This window comes from Oryx dammah, unplaced genomic scaffold, assembly GCF_014754425.2.
Source record: "Oryx dammah isolate SB20612 unplaced genomic scaffold, SCBI_Odam_1.1 HiC_scaffold_6, whole genome shotgun sequence".
Classification (NCBI taxonomy): domain Eukaryota; kingdom Metazoa; phylum Chordata; class Mammalia; order Artiodactyla; family Bovidae; genus Oryx; species Oryx dammah.
This window is the reverse complement of record NW_024070190.1, coordinates 9,347,247-9,370,406: the sequence shown is the minus strand read 5'-3', so window position 1 is coordinate 9,370,406 and position 23,160 is coordinate 9,347,247. Positions and strand designations below refer to the sequence as shown.

Genomic DNA, 23,160 nt, shown 5'->3' with positions numbered 1-23,160 from the left:
TGGCTGCTGGTGAGACAGTCTGAGACCTGGGACCCTTTGTGGCAACACTCGTTCCTGGACGAATGTCTCCTCAAGAAACTGAATACAAAGAAACTACAAGGGACTACCGAGAACTGTGCGTATACATATGCTGAAGCTCCAATATTTGGCTCCTTGATGTTAAGAGGCAACTTACTGGAAAAGACCCTGATGCTGGGAAAGACTCACGGCAGGAGGAGAAGGCAGCGAGAGACAATGAGCTGGTTGAATGGCATCATTAATTCCATGGAAATGAGTTTGCGCAAACTCTGGGAGATAGTAATCGACTGGGAAGTCTGGTGTGCTGCAGTTCATGGGGTCACAAAGAGTCAGACACGACTGAGCGACTGCACTATAGCAACAACATGGTTGTGCACACTTGGAGCCGATTGTAGATGACAAGATACACACAGACCAAAGAGCCCAACCACCACTTCGGAGGAGCCAGAAGCGAAAGCAGGGTGCCATGCGTGCCCCCTGCACACAACCACACCAAAAGCGAGCAAACCACCTGAGCCTCTCCTCCAGCCCAACTCCTGGACACACCCTACCCTCACCCTAAATAAGGAACTAACTTCCCTCTCTCCACCTTGGAGAGTGAGCAAGAGAGACTGTTATTTGGTCTCGCTATCCCCTGCTGCAGCAGGGGCCCCAATAAAGCCTTGCCTGGCCTCTGATCAATTCCTATTGATTAAGGAGGCCAAGAACCCTGGTCGGTAACAATGGGGCAGAAGAGAGAGGGGAAAGGGATTGAGATGCTAAGGGAGAGAGGACGGAGGGGCCTGACTCTTCAAAGGGGTTAAACTGAAAGAGGTGTGTGCTTGGAGCATCAAACATCACAGGATGGAATATGTGGGGACCTTTCTTTCTCTCTGCTGCTCATCTCCCCCATCCAAGAGCCCCATCCTCAAGGAATGTTTCATCCTCTCCGTCAAAGCATACATGTGTTTGCTTAGTTGCTTAGTCGTGTCCGACTCTTTGCAACCCCATGGACTGTAGCCCACCAGGCTCCTCTGTCCATGGGATTCTCTAAGCAAGAATACTGGAGAGGGTTGCCATTTCCTCCTCCAAGGGATCTTCCCAACTTAGGGATCAAATCCGAGTCTTCTGCATCGCCTGCATTGGCAGGCATCTTCTTTACCACCAGGCCACCTGGGAAGATGGCTGTGTCAATGCAACTAAATCTTTCCTGTTGAACTCTGGCCTAGAACTCATGACGTCCCACTTTTCAGTAGAACTGGCAGACAGAGGAGACCAGCCAACATTCATCTTACAGATCTCAGGGGGGGATTTGGGGACTGGAGGAGGGAGAGAGTAACACGCAGGCAGGCCCTCTGGAAGCCATCTATTTCACCCTCTGGACCCCAGAGCTTTGATCTCGTAGCACAGATCATCTCTCTGTAATTACATCACATCTTTCTTTCCCCCCATAAAGCCTTAAAGATTAGGGACAACTGACTTATGATAATAATAACAAGTCCAATATTCACACAGCTCCTTTCTTCCAAGGAAACTGGAGGCCCTTCCAACGTCTCCACATTCATCTTGCAGCTCTTCTGCAAGGCGAGCTGCCAGGCTAATAGCGGTTTTGCTATTTAGCAGAACAGGAGCCGGGCTGGGGAAAGAGCTTAGAGATTTTTCGATGGTAAATGAGAGGATGTGTCATAAGCCAGACACTGATGAGTCTAATGAACAAACAAAATTTCATATTGTGCAATGAATCCCCCTAAACAGCAGTATTCCCTGCAAAAACAATATTGGAGGTTTCTAGAAAGACTCTAGGAAATATGTGAATAGACAATTTTTTTACAGATACCTTAAAATGTGTAGAAAGAACAGGAAGTAGTAGTTGAGGGTGGCAGGCAGGATCTTTACAGGAAGCATTAACTGTGACCTTCCTCATCGCCACTGTTTTGTCACTAATTTCTACTGGCCTGTCTTTCTAAGAAGACCTTAAAGACCTTTATTCAACTATGTTTCTTGCCAGGGAATCAGATCTCATTTCTCATTCCAGAAAATATGCTGCTCTGTCAAGACAGAGTGAGCAGGCATCAGATGGAGCTAGGGATGCTTCAGGACCAACTTGCTAATTCAGGATGCTGATTCTTCCAGCTTTTGTCTCAGTTGCTTTTTTTCTTTTGGACTCTGCTATTATGCCCAGCCTAGAAGCAGACTATTCAAATTACACTTGCTAAGGCTCCCTCAATTAGAGGAGACGGGAATGCTGTCAGTATGGTTCTCTCTGAAATTATTAGTGCTTTCACTGGTGCTTCAGAATGATGACAGCAAATGGAACCCAAATGCCTGCAGCACTGAGTTTTTTTTTTTTTTTTTACTTTTGATTATATATTAGGGTATAGCAAATTAACAATGTTGTGACAGTTTCAGATGGACAGCAAGGGGACTCAGTCATACATATACATGTATCCATTCTGTCCTCAACTCCCCTCATATCCAGGCTGCCACATAACATTAAGCAGAGCTCCTTGTGCTATATAGTAGGTTCTTGTTCATTATCCATTTTAAATACAGCAGTGTGCATGTTAATCCCATAGGAAGCATCACTATGAACAAAGCTAGTGGGGGTGATGGAATTCCAGTTGAACTATTTCAAATCCTAAAAGTTGATGCTGTGTGAAAGTGCTGCATTCAATTTGCCAGCAAATTTGGAAAACTCAGCAGTGGCCACAGGACTGGAAAAGGTGTTTTCATTCCAATCCCAAAGAAGGGCAATGCCAAAGAATGCTCAAACTACCACACAATTGCACTCATCTCACACACTAGCAAAGTAATGCTCAAAATTCTCCAAGCCAGGCTTCAACAGTATGTGAACCGTGAACTTCCAGATGTTCAAGCTGGATTTAGAAAAGGCAGAGAAACCAGAGATCAAATTGCCAACATCCACTGAATCATCGAAAAAGCAAGCGAGTTCCAGAAAAACATCTACTTCAGCTTTATTGACTATGCCAAAGCCTTTGACTGAGTGGATCACCACAAACCATAGAAAATTCTTAAACAGATGGGAATACCAGACCACCTAACCTGCCTCTTTAGAAATCTGTATGCAGGTCAAGAAGCAACAGTTAGAACTGGGCCTGGAACAACAGACTGTTCTCAAGTCGAGAAAGGAGTACATCAAAGCTGTATATTGTCACCCTGCTTATTTAACTTATATGCAGAGTACATCATGAGAAACGCTGGGCTGGAAGAAGCACAAGCTGGAATCAAGATTGCCGGGAGAAATATCAATAACCTCAGATATGCAGATGACACCACCCTTATGGCAGAAAGTGAAGAAGATCTAAAGAGCCTCTTGATGAAAGTGAAAGAAGAGAGTGAAAAAGTTGGCTTAAAGCTCAACATTCAGAAAACTAAGATCATGGCATCCGGTCCCATCACTTCATGGCAAATAGATGGGGAAACAATGGAAACAGTGACAGACTTTATTTTCCTGGGCTCCCAAACCACAGCAGATGGTAACTGCAGCCATGAAATTAAAAGACACTTACTCCTTGGAAGAAAAGTTATGACCAACCTAGACAGCATATTAAAAAGCAGAGACATTACTTTGCCAAAAAAGGTCCATCTAGTCAAAGCTATGGTTTTCCAGTAGTCATGTATGCATGTGAGTTGGACTGTGAAGAAAGCTGAGTGCCAAAGAATTGATGCTTTTGAACTGTGGTGTTGGAGAAGACTCTTGAGAGTCCCTTGGACTGCAAGGAGATTCAACCAGTCACCCTAAAGGAAATCAGTCCTGAATATTCATTGGAAGGACTGATGCTGAAGCTGAAACTCCAATACTTGGCCACCTGATGGGAAGAGCTGACTCTTTAAAAAGACCTTGATGTTGGGAAAGATTGAAGGCAGGAGGGGAAGGGGATGACAGAGGATGAGATGGTTGGAAGGCATCACCGACTCAATGAACATGAGTTTGAGTAAGGTCCAGGAGTTGGTGATGGACAGGGAAGCCTAGCGTGCTGCAGTTCATGGGGTTGCAAAGAGTCAGATACGACTGAGTGACTGAAATGAACTGAACTGAACTAAACATGTCAATCCCAAACTGCCTATATCTTTTCTCCTTCTTTTCCCGCTGGCAATCACACGTTTGTTAAGTCTGTGAGTCTGTTTCTGTTTTGTAAGTAAAGAACTATTAATTTATTAATAGTTTCAGACTGTGTACCATCAGGTTCCACCCTCCTCATTATCATATGCATGGGATGGCACTAAGTGCCCACCTGGACAGGAAGAAGAGCAACAGGTCTGCATAAATCCTTCCTCTACTGCCAGCAAGCCCTCTCGATCTGGACCTCTGCCCCTAGCAGGCATCGTAGCAGTAACCATCTCTCAACTGACCAGCAGGCTGATCAGTGGGGAGGCTGCCATCCCCCCAGCAAATGAAAATCCCTGTTCTTATTGCAGATGTGGAATCACTTAAGAAGACTATTACAGGAGGTGCTCACCCTTCTCTGCTAAGTTCTTGTTCACCTGGCACCTGGCGCTAATACAGGAGGCTACTGAAACAAACGGTTCAGTTCAAAAAAGCAGCCACACTCCTTCACGTCCTAAGCAGGGTGTAACTTTTCTTTTTCTACTTAAGATGGCTTTAAAAGTCCTATCTCATATTTGGAAAGCACATGCTATTTAAACTTTTCTCTTCTCGGAGAAGGAAATGGCAATTCACTCCAGTATTCTTGCCTGGAAAAGTCCATGGGCAGAGGAGCCTGGCGGCTGCAGTTCATGGGGTTACATGCCTGAGCACGCGTGCATGAGAAGGGTGGAGGGAGATGGGTTGGTAGCAATAAACTGGTAGAACTCAAACAAACAAAACCTTCTCTTCTAATTAACATTAATCAATCCTCTCACCTGGTGAGAGCGGCATCATTATTTGTAATTTTCCAAGAAACTAGGGTTCAGGCAAGAATATAAATATTATCAAGTCAAGATATAAATAATGCCAGAGTTAGGAATTCAAACCTATCCAACCCATTTTGCATCTGATAATAAGCTCTTACTTCTATGAGTAGTAAAATTATTTACAACTTCATCAATGCTTTCAAGATCAAAGGAGACAATTTTACATTTATTATGAGAGATCATGGACATTTAGACATAATGGAGAAAAACAGATTATGGAAGCCTGTGACTTGAATCGTCAGAAAAATGTAATAAATTTATCAAGACTAAACAGACCCCAGACAAATGGAAAACAAACTTCTGTGGGTTAAAGACCAAAGCCGAAATTTGGGAATAAAATGTGGGAACTAGGTGGGCTACCAAAGTGATATAATTGGAATATTTGAATTTTTGTCACTTAGAACAAGAGGAAGCCAGGTGAAGGAAAGGACAGATAATAAGTAGAGAAATTAATAGAACTAATTCAATAGAGGTTAAAAATGAAATTCAGGAAAGAACCTTAGAATTAAAAAATGATTAACCAAAAGGGGAAACAGGACAACATCAGGGCAGAAAACCATGCCTGCTATATTAAATGGAGCATGTGAGGAAAGAGTTTTCCAAATTATTTTCCTAACTTCTGTTTACATCCCAGCTTTGTTACAGTGCTCAGAGCACATACACTCAGACCAGTATTCCAAGGAGCTTACCTTCCTCTGTTAAGCGTTGGGTAGTATTCCCATATATTTGCCTGAACTGTGATTAGGGTTTCCCACTGCCCATGGGTGAACTGACACCAGATGAAATCTTGACCTGAGACAAGCTAAGGGAAACAAAGTACTCCAAGAGTCCCAGCTCTCTGGTTCCACATCTCAAACTTTACCTCCAGAGGCAAAATGCTAAGTTTTTTTTTAAAAAAAGAAAATTAGTCTGGTTGCTAATTTTTAATTCCAAGCATTTTGAGATCTAGGAAGTTCCACAATGAGATTGTTAACAGAGACAAAGATCATAAAATTTCAAGCAACACAAAAGGCTAATTCATGCTAATTAGTGATTTTTGGCAAATAACATGGCATACGTCCATTTCATGGGGAATACTTCTCAAATGGCAGCAGGAATGTGACATGCATATGTAATTCAATTTAATTTAATATAATTTTTTTTAAAGATAATGTTTCAACCTCTTAAAGCATTTAGTGAGAAATGTATCTTTTCTATTTTGAAATGAAGAAAAGAGCTTAACTTGCCTTGCTGAATAAAATGGACACCATGAAGAAATCCAGTAAGAAACTCTCTGAAATATCTTTGTAGTCGAAATGGAAAAAGATCACTGTGAAGCCCAAGTGAGTAAACTGGTGGACTGGGTTACAGAAAGAGGTCCGCAGCAGCTTCATGCCTGCAATGACCATCAGAAAAATGTCCCAGCTGTTGAAAGGGAAAGAGAAGAGATAATCAGTGGTGGTCCACATGCTGCTGGGTGAGTTACAACGGCTCACGTGTCTTGAGGGCTTACTGTGAGTTATGCACATTACAAAAAGCCAAGACGGTGGGTTATATCATCTTCATTTTACAGAGGAGTAAACTGAGTCTCAGAGTTTCAGTTCCTCATCTCATGGGGTGACACTAGGATTGAAACTGGATCCCAAGGGACTCGCCAACACAGACTCTGCCACTAGAGGCAGCTTCCCCACTGTGCTCAGAACTTTGCAATCAAGGGCACAGAGCTTCCTGGGAGCTTATCTGAAGGAGCTACTGCATTGTTAAGTTCTACGGGAAGCTTGGTGGCAAGTGAGAAAGCAGAGCAGGTTGTCCTTGTAGGCACCTGCTCAGTGCAAACCTTTAAAAAAATTACAAAATCTCACTGAATCAATGCCATAACAGTGAGAAGTGTTAGTCACTCAGTTGTGTCCAACTCTTTGTGATGCCATGGACTGTAGCCCGCCAGGCTCCTCTGTCCACAGAATTCTCCAGGCAAGAATACTAGAGTGGGTTGCCATTCTTTCCTCCAGGGGATCTTCCTGATCCAGGGATCGAACCCAGGCCTCCTGCCTTGTAGGCAGATTCTTTAACGTCTGAGTAACAGTAGTTAATATGAAATTCTGAAATAAGGAAAAATCCCACTGTCTCAATAAAGCTGTTTTTACTTTACATATTCATTGCCAATGTTTTCCACCATATTTGTTGTCTTTGTAAACATAAGCTTTCTGATCTTTTTTTTCCCCACTGAAAATTACATCAACAACGTGACACAAGCCCCCACAACCTAGACCTTTAGAGTTAAGAAATAGGACAGCGGCAGACCCACAAAGAAATAGCAGGACTTTGCTGTGAGGACCAAACTCCTGAATTCGCCTGTCTAACCATTTTGGGGGCAGATGCTATGTGCACAATTCTAGCAGACAGCAAGGTCAACAATCTACCCACCTTGAGACAGGAAGGTAACTGATCAGTGCTCAGAACAGCCAGAAAGAGCACACCACTACCTCCTTGAGGGGTCTGTCCTTTTGAAAGAAAGTCTTGCACATTTTAACCAGATTCCCCTCCAGTTTAAACATCCTATTTGGGAACTCAAAAGAAAAAGAAGTGGAAATATGTTCCAGAGAACAGTTGCACTTAATAGTTAGGTTTCCTTTTTTAAAAAATTTTATTAACATATAGTTGATTTACAATGTGGTGATAATTTCTGCTGAACAGCAAAGTGACTCAGTTATACCCTTATCAGCATTAATAATACCTCAGGATCCAGGCATTAAAAGCATGTCTCCTAAGTCTCAGCATCTATCAAGTACAAAATTGTCATTTTTGTCATCAAAAAGATCTAATGGTAGTATTTTCATTGGCCTTTGGCCTCAATCTAATAATTTATACGCTTTCAGACCTAGTGTTGCAATCGATTCTACCCTTTCCGTGAGTGAGGTCTGTCCAAAGCACTGTGTGGGCTTAGATTAGGCTTCTGAGAAAAACTAGCCCTGATTACATGCAGATTTGGGGAGAGTGGGAAGGTGTTTAGTAACCTCTGTTCCTTCAGCGAGGCTGAGCACTGCTCCATAACCCCTTTCTTTTCCAGTAGAAACTAATAACCATGACGAACATGCAGTATGAAAACAGGACCTGAGGCCCATCTGCCGTTGACGACAGCCCGGGATATGAGAATCCCTAAGACACAGCCAAAGTTCTGAGGAGAGGGAACCCAAAGACAGGTGTCCCAAGGCTAGGGATACTCTGGTTTTCAAAGGAGATGAGTGGGTTTTCTCGGTTATTCAGGCAAAAATGTAGATGAGGGTTAACTCTAAACTTTGTTTTCCATGACTATGACTAAAACGGACAGCACCCATTTATATTTATTAATGATGACTGGTGAAGACTAAGAGAGAGCTTAAGGAGTGATGCTTATGGCTTTTCTAACATCGCGATAGTAATGGTTACAGCCAACGGTTCACAGATGGTTGTAGGCTTAGCTAAAGATTTTATAAGGGCTTAAGTAGCAATCAGTGAACAACGGTCTGGGACAGAGGCAAAGCATCCCTTTAAATCACACTGGCAGATGCCTACCAAGACCCCATGAGGCACCCACTCATTATTTACCAGCCCCCACTCAATTGTCCATCCATCTGTCCATACTCCTACCATTTCCTGTTACTACAAGTTGAATAAGAAACAGTGCCTGCCATTGAGGAGTTCACTGTCTGGTACCACAGTTCTCAATAGGGTAGGATGTGGGCTGGGCTTACCCAGGTCTCTAGGAGATACTGACACATGGCCTCCTGCTGCCCTGTTTGAGAACAGCTGGTGTAGTGGGGTGCTTGAAATCTTGAGAGAGATTTTTTAAGTCTTCAGACGGATACCTCAAGAATATAAAGGAGTCATCACTTTGGGCTCTGAGAAAAAGAATTCTGTTGGTGTCATCTGGGAGTTAAGAGTACTTGCAGGTACATAGGTAAGGTGCCACTTCTAACTTTAGTGTCTTGAAAAAGATGAGAGGGGATAGAGATTAATATTACTTCAAACTGGACTCTCAATGAATTGTTTATTCGACTCTTCATAATTCCTAACCTTTATATCCATCCTCCACCAACAGCCAGAGCTGCTTGGCCTCAACTGGCAGGTTTTACTCTCAAGGTCCTAGTCCTGATGTTGGGAAGTGAGAACTTTAAATGGTTTTGCTGATTATCTCAGGGCAGCACTTGTACTTGGGTGGCTGTTTTGGTTCTGGCTGTGAATCCTTGTTCTGGAAATTGAGGATCTACCTTGTCCTAGAATGTCCTCGTAGGGTCAGCCAAAATGGTACCACACTGGAAACAGCTGCCACTAGAAAAGCACTGGATGTTCTAGACGTAGGGCTATCTCGTGCATGGGGCCCCACCCAGACTGTAAAGAGGTCTGAAGTCGCATCAGCTGCCTTCTCTGTCTAGTAAGACTAAATCTCATCACTGGATCCAAAGTCTAGGAGTTTAAATACCGAACAGTATGGACTTCTTGGGCTTCCCAGCCGGCACTATTGGTAAAGAACCCACCTGCCAAGTCAGGAGACATAAGAGACCTGTGTTTGATCCCTGAGTCAGGAAGATCCCCTGGAGGAGGGTATGACAACCCACTCCAGTATTCTTGCCTGTAGAATCCCATGGACAGTGGAGCCTGGAGGGCTACAATCTATAGGATTGCAAAGAGTCGGACATGACTGAAGTGACTTAGCACACCCACATGGACTTCCGGCCCTGGCCTGATCAAACCAGGTCTGGGCTAGAAGGAAACCAGAATCTGATAAAGACAGGAAGGTTATAGGGTCATTTCATTTAGCATCTGCTTTGAGTGACCACGACTCTACTCAAGGTCCAACCAAGAAATAACATGACTTTTATCTGAGTTTGCTTAATCTTTGACAAATACTGATTAATTTGTTCTCATCACACCCCTAAAGGAAGAGTAGGCCTGCTTGGCATTACACATAAGGATTGACATGGTCATATAATGTTTAAGCAACATGACTCAGAAGCAAATCTGAGAAGGAATCTCTTTTATATCCTCCTCCTCTATTAACTCATTGGGAGAAATGTCAACCTTTTGTAGGAAAAACACATCCATAAATTATCAAGTAGACTTTCATTTGTAAATTCAGAGTTCATTTTAAAATAAAACATTTTGCAAAAACATGAGCATCTTGATGACATGAAGTCTCTTTGTGGTCCATTTTTTCTTTAATTACAAGGCTTCTCCTTGTATTTAAAATGTATAAATGCAGAGAGAGCAGTGACAGTGATTAATTACCCCCTCCCTAAAGCACAAAATGATACAGTCTTTGCTAAATGAAATGACATGAGGCAATTCAGAGTTGTAGGCATGATCGTCAGAACTCCAGGAACCCTGGGATCACACTGGGCTGCCATCATCTCATTAAGGCTTCTGACTAAGGTTCCGCAGGATGATTTTCAAGTCTATTGACAATTTATTTCCAAGATCACTTCAAGCAGATCTAACTCTGTTTGCACCCCAGTCTTTCTACAATAACCATCTAGCCACAGCAAGTTTGAGTAAAAGGCTACCATGGCTTACTGTTACTTGGCCCATCATTAGCAGACAGAAGTTGGCTTTTGCTGCAGCCTGTTCAGAGAAAATGCACTAGATTTTGAAAACATGGTGATTCAAATCATAGTGTGAATAAACTTCTCCACTTACTGGGTACCAAGTCGCCGGTAATTGCTTATTGAAAATGCATCCGTTGTGAGGGCATTCAAAATGATTGCTGGGTACAAGATGTATTTTTCAAAACACTGAAGCCAAACATAGAGTCTTTCAAACCACATTAAATGGGCAACATCTGAAAGAAACACAAAACCACTGAGAACAGCCACCGATCAAATTATTTTTCTTAAGTACATGTGATAATAAGTGATACACCTCTTCCTTTCATTCAAAAGCTTCAGAACTCTAGATACATGATAGATCGATTTTCTTTCTAAGCAGGCACTTTTTGCTTTGTTTCTACATCGTTTGTAAATAATAATATACAGTATAGGGCAGTTTCCTAATTTTTCAAGTCAATTGATTTTTCTATATTAGTTATTACTGGGACCAATGAAATCAGCTGTCACATCACATCAAGGCATCTCAGAGTGAGTGAGGTTAGAAAGTGAAGGATAGAGACTTGGGGAACGATCTCATGGACCTGTCTCCTCCTAAGCTTGGGGCTGCTTCTGAGTCTGGGGCTCATTTCTGGGCTCTCTCTTTTTTCATCTATAAATCCACAATCAAATCCCTGACCATCTACATATGTACCAGAAAGCTGATCCCCAATCTCCTGTCACTATGAATGTATTACGTTTCTGTGAGCCTTCACAATGAAGGAAGTATCACAGAAGTAAGGTTCATTTTCACAAGGGCTAAAGTTTTAAGTTATACCAATCTGGGTTTACAAATAGCTGTGAAAAGAAGGGAAGCGAAAAGCAAAGGAGAAAAGGAAAGATATACCCATTTGAATGCAGAGTTCCAAAGAAAAGCAAGGAGAGATTAGAAAGCCTTCCTCAGCAATCAATGCAAAGAAATAGAGGAAAACAATAGAATGAGAAAGACTAGAGATTTCTTCAAGAAAATTAGAGATACTAAGGGAACATTTCATGCAAAGATGGGCTCGATAAAGGACAGAAATGGTAGGGACCTAACTGAAGAAGATATTAAGAAGAGGTGGCAAGAATACACAGAAGAACTATACAAAAAAGATCTTCATGACCCAGATAATCACGATGGTGTGATCACTCACCTAGAGTGAGACACCCTGGATTGTGAAGTCAAGTGGGCCTTAGGAAGCTAGTGGAGGTGATGGAATTCCAGTTGAGCTATTTCAAATCCTAAAAGATGATGCTGTGAAAGTGCTGCACTCAATATGCCAGCAAATTTGAAAAACTCAGCAGTGGCCACAGGACTGGAAAAGGTCAGTTTTCATTCCAATCCCAAAGAAAGGCAATGCCAAGAATGCTCAAAATACCACACAATTACACTCATCTCACAGGCTAGTAAGGTAATGCACAAAATTCTCCAAGCCAGGCTTCACCAATACGTGAACTGTGAAGTTCCAGATGTTCAAGCTGGTTTTAGAAAAGGCAGAGGAACCAGAGATCAAATTGCCAACATCCACTGGATCATCAAAAAAGCAAGCGAGTTCCAGAAAAACATCTATTTCTGTTTTATTGACAATGCCAAAGCCTTTGACTGTGTGGATCACAATAAACTGTGGAAAATTCTGAAAGAGATGGGAATACCAGACTACCTGACCTGCCTCTTGAGAAATCTGTATGCAGGTCAGGAAGCAACAGTTAGAACTGGACATGGAACAACAGACTGGTTCCAAATAGGAAAAGGAATATGTCAAGGCTGTATATTGTCACCCTGCTTATTTAACTTATATGCAGAGTGCATCATGAGAAACACTGGGCTGGAAGAAGCACAAGCTGGAATCAAGATTGCCGGGAGAAATATCAATAACCTCAGATATGAAGATGACACCACCCTTATGGCAGAAAGTGAAGAAGAACTAAAGAGTCTCTTGATGAAAGTGAAAGAGGAGAGTGAAAAAGTTGGCTTAAAGCTCAACATTCAGAAAACTGATGATGGCATCCAGTCCCATCACTTCATGGCAAATAGATGGGGAAACAGTGGAAACAGTGGCTGACTTTATTTTTCTGGGCTCCAAAATCACTGCAGATGGGGTCTGCAGCCATGAAATTAAAAGACACTTACTCCTTGGAAGAAAAGTTATGACCAACCTAGACAGCATATTCAAAAGCAGAGACATTACTTTGTCAACAAAGGTCTCTTTAGTGAAGGCTATGGTTTTTCCAGTGGTCATGTATGGATGTGAGAGTTGGACTGTGAAGAAAGCTGAGTGTGGAAGAATTGATGTTTTTGAAATGTGGTGTTAGAGAAGACTCTTGAGAGTCCCTTGGACTGCAAGGAGATCCAGCCAGTCCATCCTAAAGGAGATCAGTCCTCAGTGTTCACTGGAAGGACTGATGTTGAAGCTGAAACTCCAATACTTTGGCCACCTCATGCGAAGAGCTGACTCACTGAAAAGACCCTGATGCTGGGAAAGATTGAGGGCAGGAGGAGAAGGGGACGACAGAGGATGAGATGGCTGGATGGCATCACCGACTCTATGGACATGGGTTTAGGTGAACTCCGGGAGTTGGTGATGGACAGGGAGGCCTGGCGTGCTGTGGTTCATGGGGTTGCAAATAGTCGGACACGACTGAGCGACTGAACTGAACTGAACTGAATCTGAGTTTGCATTCAGACTCTACCAGCCACTAGTGTGTGGTCATGAACAGTTGCCTTCATCTTTCTAAGCCTCAGTTTTGTATGTTCTGTTCATCCTTCCTACTGCTCACATTGAAGAAGTCAGCTCTCCTGCCCATGATAGGGTAAATGCAGTGCCTCTTACCCATCTCTTCCCACCTTTGTCTCTGGGGAGAAGTGGATGGTCCAATTGGTCAGAGCGCAAACCTCCTTAGGTCATAGGATTGGGGATAGGAAAACACTGCACCCCTGCCCTCCTTGGCTTTCCTTCTCCATGGGGAGTGCACAGTAGGTTTAGATCCTCAGGTGGGCCCATCTGACCACCCAACCCCGCAGATCTCTGTCTGCTAGTAACTGAGAGGCTGAGGTAGAGCCCAGCCCACCATTAAAACTGGGCAAATGGGCCAGACACGTCAGGACTCAAAGCCTAAATCTGCCAAGAGGGAAGGGGACCCCATCAAACTTCTGGAATCATATCCTCCTTCAACAATTTATAAGTTAAAAAACTTACACCCCAATAGTTTATAATGAAAAACCAACAGAGCCTGGTAGGTTTTATGCTGTTTGGATGACACAAAGATCAATTCATCAAAGAGAAACAGCAGACACACCCTGTACAGAGTGACACAGCAGGGACATAAAATGAGCTGTTCCCTCCAGGTTTCTTTCCAGGATTAGAGACAAATTAGCATTCCCAGCTGACTTCACTGGGACTTTATGTGATGGGCACAGAAAGCAACACACACACCTGCACATAATTGGGAAGCGATATTCTACTTCTTCCTTTATGTGGTTTAAATTCTGTATAAGAACAGATACATTTATAACTCAAAAACACAAAGGCTATCTTCACATGATTGAGATTATGAGAAGAGGTTTGGCATTCAGAAATCTTGCTTGAAAATAATTAATTTGAATGAGATGGGCATGGTGAGAATGGACAGAGTAAACACTTTATCGCACGGGAACCAGCAAGAATAAATACCCCAGTGATCAGCTTAACAAGCAGAAGAGAGATACAATGAGAAATTATCAAATTAGGAGCAAATTTTAGTTATAAATGAAACAGGAAGGAAGTGTTAAAGGAAAAATAGTTCAAGAATAAGGATATTGGGAAAGAATTCAACTTTGAATATTCTTAATGGTCAATGTTTTCTGGTCAGGGTTTGGAAATGGGTTAATTATTAAGGAATGAAGTTTAGGATATATAATTGGCTTCCCTAGTAGCTAAAGACAGTAAAACATCTGCCTGCAATGCAGGAGACCTGGGTTCGATCCTTGCGTGGGGAAGAGCCCCTGGAGAAGGGAAATGGCTACCTACTCCAGTATTCTTGCCTGGAGAATCCCATGGACAGAGGAGCCTGGTGGGCTACAGTCCATGGGGTCGCAAACAGTCAGCCACAACTCAGCGACTAACACACACACAGAGTTATATTATATATTTTACATGTAGATAGAAAGGTGTTTGTCTTTTGTGAAAGTACATGAAAAATAAGGACAATAAATCTCCAAGATCCCTCCCCAACTCTTTCCTAGCAAATGACTTTGACCCCTACTTCCTAGAGAAAATTGAAGCTATTAGAAATAAATTCCCCCACATCCAAACCCCTCAACTACAAATTTATCTGTATTCACACCTACCTTCTTGCTCCTCCTAAGGGTAACCCCACAGATGCCCTGGACCCCATTATTCCTGACGCCTTGGTTCCCTCTTTACTAACCAATGGCTCTTTCTCAATGGCCAGTGGCAAGATTCTGGTCTTGGCCAAGTTGAAAACTTGCCTTCACCAGCATCTCCTTCTAGTGGCTCATCACTCTGTCCTTTTTGGTATAGTCAAGCTCTTTGGAAAGGCTGGCAACGTCTGACAATCCCAGTTCCTTGTCTCCTGTTTCCTGGTGAAACTTTTGCACTAGGGGTTTGCAGCTACCTTTGCCCAGAATTGCCAATGGCAAGGCCATTTGTGAGCACCCAAAAGATGGATAACTGATGCTTCTCAGTCTATCTTACTGGAGTTAAAATTTTCTGAGATATAAAACGTCATTGATTTTTCCTTCTTTCTACAACCCTCACCTTAGCTTCCCTGCCTTGCCGATTCCTGTTGTTGTTGTTTAGTCATGAAGTTGTGTTCGACTCTTTGGCAACCCCATGGACTACGGTGTTCCAGGCTCCTCTGTCAATGGGATTTTCCAGGCAAGAATACTGGAGCTGGTTGCCATTTCCTTCTCTAGGGGATCTTTCCCATCCAAGGATCGAACCCATGCCTCCTGCACGGCAGGTGGATTCTTTACACTGAGTCACCTGGGAAGCCCAACTCCTGCTTGTGCTCAAACCTTTCTACTGTTCCCACTTTCTTTGCAGGCGCCTCTTCTTCTCCCCTTGGTCAATTGCCTTCCTTGGACTTCTTTGCCATTTTTCTCATTTTCTTGGGCTGATCGCCTTGACATCCCTAACGTTAATTACCACTTCCATGCTGATGATGCTCAGATCTGTAACGCAGCCTTCCATCTCTCTTCTCGTGTTTCCTAGATCTAGATACTCAACTGAACAGCTTCATCTGATGTCCTGAAAAAACTTCAATACAACATGAACTCAGTCAACCTCCACACCCCCGCTCCTCCTCATGAACTCTTTGTCTTATTTAATGAGACATGCATTTGCTTAGTCATGCAGGCAATATACTATGGGGTCACTCTGACTCGGTTGTTCTCAATCATGGTTGCATGTTGGAATCACTTGAGGACAAGGCTGAAAAATATTGTCCTAGAACGACGATTCTCAAACTTGGACATGCAAATAAACTACTTGTTAAAAGGCATAATCCGATCCAATAGGTCCAGAGTGGAGCCAGACAGCCTGCATTTCTAACAAACTGCCAGGGGATGCCGATGCTGCTGGTCTCCACACCCCCCACAGTACTGAGAAACAGGTACTAGCAGCAGCAGCATCCCCAGGAAGCTTGTTAAAAATGCAGATTCTCAGATGCAATCCTGGACCAGCTGAGTCAGAAACCTATGGGCCAGGTCTAGTAATCCACATTTCACAAACCCTGCAAGTGATTCTGATACGTGTTCGGGTTTGAGAATCACTGTTCTATTTCTTCCTCTATACAGGACTGGACTATGTTGAGTCTATGTGCTTCTTATCTATCTCCTCCTTTCTAATTTCACTGTTCAGATATGCAATCTCTTAGCCTTAAAAAAAAAATTGTAACTGTCTTTTATCAAAATGAACTCTCTCTTTCCTAACCCCATCATTTGTGTGCACTGGATGCCATTACCCCTTACCTACATAAGGACCTTTCTCTGTGCAGGACCATTCTCCTACTTAGTCTCTCTGTATTGAATCATCCTCATCAAAATATAAACACATTGTAATATCTTTAGTCCTAAAAAAAGACACCCTCCCTTAACCATTTTCCTTCCAGATGCTAGATATTTTCCAGATACCTCTCTATTTCTTTGCACCCCTTTGTAATAATTTCTGGGAAAAAAAATTGACTACACTCACTTTCTCCACAACTTAACTCCTTCTGTCTTCTGAGTTCACTCCATTCAGAGTCTCATTCCAACCGAGTCATGAAATTGCTTTTTTTAAGGACCTCACATTGCTATCCAATGATCAGCCTCAGTTCTCATCTTACTCAGCCTCCCAGCAGTATCTGATCCAGTTCATTACTCCGTACTTCTAGTAATTCCCTACATGATCTTATCCAGTTCCACGGCCTTAAACATCTATTGTCAATATGCTGTTGACTACTAAAAATATATCTCCATGCATGGGCCTCTTTTCTGGGCTTCAAACCAGTGTATCCAACTATCTTTTAAAGATATTTGGAATGTCTAATAAGCATCTCAGCAAAGGTCTTCATTTCATGCTCTCACCTAAACCTACTCCTCCCGTGTCCACCATTCATTCATTCCACAAATGAGACAGACAACTCTATGCCAGATACCTTCTTATGGCATAATGAGCATCCAAAACAGCACAAAATCTCTGCCCTGATGGAACTTACATTCTAGTACGGACAATACAAAACATAATGAATATGTAAACTACGCAGTATATAATAGGTCTGTCTAGTCAAGGCTATGGATTTCCAGTGGTCATGTATGGATGTGAGAGTTGGACTGTGAAGAAAGCTGAGCATCATAGAATTGATGCTTTTGAACTGTGGTGTTGGAGAAGACTCTTGAGAGTCCCTTGGACTGCAAGGAGAGCCAACCAGTCCATTCTAAAGGAGATCAGCCCTGGGTGTTCTTTGGAAGGAATGATGCTAAAGCTGAAACTCCAGTACTTTGGCCACCTCATGTGAAGAGTTGACTCATTGGAAAAGACTCTGATGCTGGGAGGGATTGGGGGGAGGAGGAGAATGGGACAAGAGAGGATGAGATGGCTGGATGGCATCACCAATTCGATGGACGTGAGTCTGAGTCAACTCCGGGAGTTATTGATGGACACGGAGGCCTGGCATGCTGCGATTGATTCATGGGGTCGCAAAGAGTCGGACACGACTGAGCGACTGAACTGAACTGAACTGAATGAATGAAAGAATTCACAGGGACAACAATGTAAAATAGAGTGGCATGAGAGACACAATTAAGAAGATGATATTTGAGAAGCAAGATGCCACTTGGACAATAGTTCATTAAATGGTACTCCCCCATCACCTAGTTTCTCAGGCCAAAATCCTTTCCTTCGTCTCTTCTAGGTTGGACATTACACCTCCAACCCATAAACAAATCTTATTGGCTCTGTCTTCAAAATCTATCCCAAATTTAACCATATTTCTCCTCTTGTGCTACCATCACACCAAGTCATCATCATTTCTCACCTACTTCCTTAAAACTGGACTCCTTGCTTCTTTTAATGTCCCCAGACCCACAATTTATAATCTGATCAGCAACCAGAGGAATTTTTAAGACATTGTTAGTACCCTATTCATCTGTCTCCATTGGAGAAGGAAATGGCAACCCACTCCAAGTATTCTTGCCTAGAGAACCCTGTGGACAGAGGAGGCCTGGTGGGCTGCCGTCTAAGGGGTCGCACAGAGTCGGACACAACTGAAGCGACTTAGCAGCAGCAGCATCTCTCTCCCATGACTTCTCATCCTAATTATGATAAAAACCCTGTGTCAAATTTCATTGAGTTGATCCCCAAAGATTCACATTCCCTTTTTTCATGGAACTGATGCTTGTAAGTGGCTGCCCAGCTGGGGATCCCATTTCCTGGTTATTCCTTGCATATGAGAGGATCATGTGGCTCATTCTTGCCAAAAAAATGAGAGCACAAGTGTGTCATTTCCAAGTCAACTGGCTAGGTATTAGGTGCATGATCCTCCATGCATCTTCTTCCTTCTATGTGCCGGCATAAGAATGTTAACATTCTAGAGTAACCCTGAAACCATAAGATAAGGCTTCCAAATATTGAAGAAATATCATACCTAAGTGATCATGACCCTCCACTATGATAGGGACAAGACTAGGAAAAACCTTTTTATCACATCCCATTGGCCTTTGCATGAACAAAACTTATGCTTTTATTTTGCTAACCCATCAAGGTTTGGAGGTATTTGCCATGATATTTTGGAGAAGGCAGTGGCACGCCAATCCACTACTCTTACCTGGAAAATCCCATGGACGGAGGAGCCTGGTAGGCTGCCGTCCATGAGGTCGCTAAGAGTCGGACACGACTGAGCGACTTCACTTTCACTTTTCACTTTCATGCACTGGAGAAGGAAATGGCAACCCACTCCAGTGTTCTTACCTGGAGAATCCCAGGGACAGGGGAGCCTGGTGGGCTGCCGTCTATGGGGTCGCACAGAGTCGGACACGACTGAAGTGACTTAGCAGCCATGATATTTAGCCTCCTCCTATCTCTTGACTAACAGAAAATACAATGTCCTTACCATGTTTTAGAAGACCCTTATAATTTGGCACTTTGTTACCTTTTTTATCTTATTTCCAACCACTTTCTTCCTTGGTGGCTCAGAGGTTAAGCATTTGCCTCCAATGTGGGAGACCCGGGTTCAATCCCTGGGTCGGGAAATTCCCTGGAGAAGGAAATGGTGATCCACTCCAGTATTCTTGCCTGGAGAATCCCATGAACGGAGAAGTCCATGAGGTCGCAAAGAGTCGGACATGACTGAGCGACTTCACCTTACCTTACCTTGGTGAAGGTGAAGTCGCTCAGTCGTGTCCGACGCTTTGCGACCCCATGGACTGTAACCAGCTAGGCTTCTCCATCCATGGGATTCTCCAGGCAAGAATACTGGAGTCGATTGCCATTTCCTTCTCCAGGGGATCTTCCCGACCCAGGGATCGAACCTGGGTCTCCCACATTGGAGGCAGACGGTTTAACCTCTGAGCCACCTTCTCCATTATGCATTCTCATCCTTGGTGATCCTCCTTGAATATTACATACACCAAGTTTGTTCTCTTTCAGAAGTTTTGCATCTGCTGTCCATTCTGTCTAGGACTCTCCTCTTCAGATATTTTTATAACTCACTCACTCATCCTTTTGAAGTCTGCTCAAGAATCACATCCTTAGTAGGTCCCTTTCTTACTACCATATCTAAAACAGCCTTCTTGTGTCATAATTTCTTTAGTCTAATGAAATTTTCTTTATAAAACGGTTCAATTTGGTACTTTGTTTCTTTATTTGTGTGTTATTTGTTTTCTGCTTTCTCCACTACAGGGCAAGCTCCACAGGGGCAAGGACTTTGTCTTGTTCACTACCATATTCCCCATGTTGACACACTAATCCTTCAATAATATGTGTTGAGTAAATGAATGGATGATCTCCTGGGCTCCAGTTTCTTTACACACCATCTGATTTTCTGTCCTGTTGCCATCAAAGAACTCTTTGAAATGCACATTTAGCTACTGTATATTTCATAGTCTTCATTGTTCTCCACTGTGTCTATCCATACATCCCAAGTACCTTAATATGGCATATAGGCTTTTCATAATACGCTGCTATGTAACTCTATGGAATCACCTTCTATCAATTTTCCACTTACATCCTATACTGAACTGACTCCCTGGATTATCAATGCTGGATTTTTTTTAAACCTTTTCATTTATCTCTTTTATAGAAACATGCATAAAACACACACACACAGAGCTGTGTCCCTAGTACTTGGCTTAAGAAACAGCCTCAAAGCACCCCATGCCTGCTTATAGTCATCACCCCACAAGGTAACCACTGCCTGATCTCTGAACAGCATTGTTTCTTTTGCCTACTATTCTTATGTGTCTTTTGCTCGGCAGTGTTGTGAGATTCCTCCACATTTTTGAGTGGAGTGGTTGTCATTTGTTTATTCTCACTGCCATAGAGTCATCTACTTAATGAACATACAGCTTTTTTCCAAGCTACTGTTCATGAGCATTTGGTTAGTTTCCAGTATCTACTGTGAAGAGTACTGCTCTGAACATTTTTTACATATCTTTTGATAAACATGGGACACTTCTCTGGAGTATGTATCTAGGCACGGAATCACTAGGTTATTAAGTGTGCATATAGAAAGCTCCAGGAGGTGTTGCCAACTTTCCAATGGTACTGAGACAATTTATGCACCTGCAAACAATACAAAGCTTTCCTTTCACTTGTTCCACACCCTTGCCAGAACATTTTCTCCTCCTTCATTCTAGCTGCACTGGTGGGTGTATAGTGGTATCATGTTATGGTTTTATTAAGCATTTTCCTAATGACTAATGCAGCTGAGTGCCTTTTCATGTGCTCACTGACCATTTGGATATACACTCTGCTGAAGCAGTTCTTCATGGCTATTGCCTGGTTCTTTTTCCTACTGGATTATATGTCTTTCCTTCATGATTTTAAGAGTTCTGCATACATCCTAAGCATCAGGTTTTACTCACATATATGCAATGGGAAAAATCTCTTCCTATTTTGTGAGATGCTTTTTAACTCTCCTAATAAGTTATGACCAACCTAGATAGCATATTGAAAAGCAGAGACATTACATTGCCTACAAAGGTCAGTCTAGTCAAGGCTATGGTTTTTCCTGTGGTCATGTATGGATGTGAGAGTTGGACTATGAAGAAAGCTGAGCACCGAAGAATTGCTGCTTTTGAACTGTGGTGTTGGAGAAGACTCTTGAGAGTCCCTTGGACTGCAAGGAGATCCAACCAGTCCATTCTGAAGGAGATCAGCCCTGGGATTTCTTTGGAAGGAATGATGCTAAAGCTGAAACTCCAGTACTTTGGCCACCTCATGTGAAGAGTTGACTCATTGGAAAAGACTCTGATGCTGGGAGGGATTGGGGGGAGGAGGGGAAGGGGATGACAGAGGATGAGATGGCTGGATGGCATCACCAATTCGATGGACGTGAGATTGAGTGAACTCCGGGAGATGGTGATGGACAGGGAGGCCTGGCATGCTACAATTCATGGGGCTGCAAAGAGTCGGACACGACTGAGCGACTGAACTGAACTGAACTGAACTGAATAGTATCTCTTGTAAAAAAGAAATAGTTTTAATATGCTCCAAGTTCTCATCTATTTTTCCTTTTAAAGATTTTTGTGTTCCGTTCAAAAGACAAAGGCCATGACCACCTTCTACTTTCCTCTAAAACTATAATTGTTTTAAATTTTACATTTAGATCTGCATGCTATTTAGAATTGGTTATTGTGTATAATACACTATCTTACAAGATGGTGGTTGAGACTGATATTTTTCCCATATGGATATCTAATGGGTCATCACCATCTATTAAAAATGACTGCTATTTCCCCCCGCACTGCAGTCAAGCATGCTGTTTTATATGTCTTTATATATGTGCTTGGTGCCTTCTTGGAATATCCTTCCAAATTTCCTACTTGAGAAATTCCTCATTTTTTTACAAAATATGTCACCTTGCCATCTGGAGCTTTTCTTGGCCCCCTCCTCAACCCCTCGCCACTCCCAACACAGTCACCACCAGTGGTGGCCAAGGGTAGGGCATTTGAAGTCCATCCCAGTAGAAAGAGGCTTTATCACTAACACTGCTTAGAACTGTCAGCATAATGACAGCAAAACAGAGTCCAACTTTTAATTGGATTTGTTACTATTTTAAAATTCTTTATAAACTATGCACCCCACTTTCTGCTTGCACTCTGTATATTACCTTTGGTTTTGAAGCAAGATATGTTATTTCTTAGAGCCATTACTGTACACTGTGAATTTTACAATTATAGTACCTGTCATATCAGAGTAAATATTCATTTAAATATACTAATCTTCCCATTAGACTGTGAGTTTGTCAAGAGTAGGTGCTATGTCTTAATCAGTTCAGTATTTCAAGCACCTAGCATAATGCCTGGCCTAGAGTTAAGGTTGAATAAATGTTCATTTATCATCTTGTTTTGGTGGTTGGCGGCAACTCTGAATATTTAAAATGAAAAGAGGGTTGTTTTTTTTTTAAAGCAGCCTCTTGGAATTGCTTTTTTGATTACAAAAGCAAAAAGCTGTCTAACAATAAAATATTAAACAACATTTTCTATTTTAATCTCTCATAAAGTATAATCAATTAGAGCTAGGTTTCCTTCTATACAAAATTATTTTTTCTGATTGCTCAATTTATAAGATATCAACAATGTCAGATTGAGGCCATCATATCAAATGCAATTCAGCTTGCTTATAAAAATACATTTAAAGAGTTCTATCAACATTGTCACCAACTCAGAGAAACATGACAACCTTAGCTAGATTTCTGCAAAAATATGTAAATTAAGGGAAATATAAGCCAACCTCATCCTGCAGTGCAGTTAGAAAGATATCTGAATTAAAAGAAGTGTTTCAGTGGCTCATCACCCAAGAGTGATCTGGATGCCACATGGATGGGGGAGTATGATCCGGATTTTCAAATGCTTGTCACATTTAATTTCAGTAAATGATATATTCCAGTAAGTGGACATAAAGCTGATTGAGTGTAGGCAGACAATCCCATTGCAGTGCGCAAGGAT

General features: G+C 42.3%; 1 protein-coding gene across 1 annotated transcript in view; it reads right to left on the bottom strand.

Moving 5' to 3' along the window:
• The window catches only part of PCNX2 (pecanex 2), a 314,554-nt gene that overhangs the window by 140,140 nt on the left and 151,254 nt on the right, over positions 1-23,160 (bottom strand). Inside the window, exons 20-21 of the mRNA XM_040242736.1 lie at positions 10,585-10,726; positions 6,159-6,336 (exon numbers count right to left, since the gene is read on the bottom strand). Of these exons, the coding sequence (XP_040098670.1) occupies positions 6,159-6,336; positions 10,585-10,726 (320 nt within the window). The remainder of the gene's footprint in view (positions 1-6,158; positions 6,337-10,584; positions 10,727-23,160) is intronic.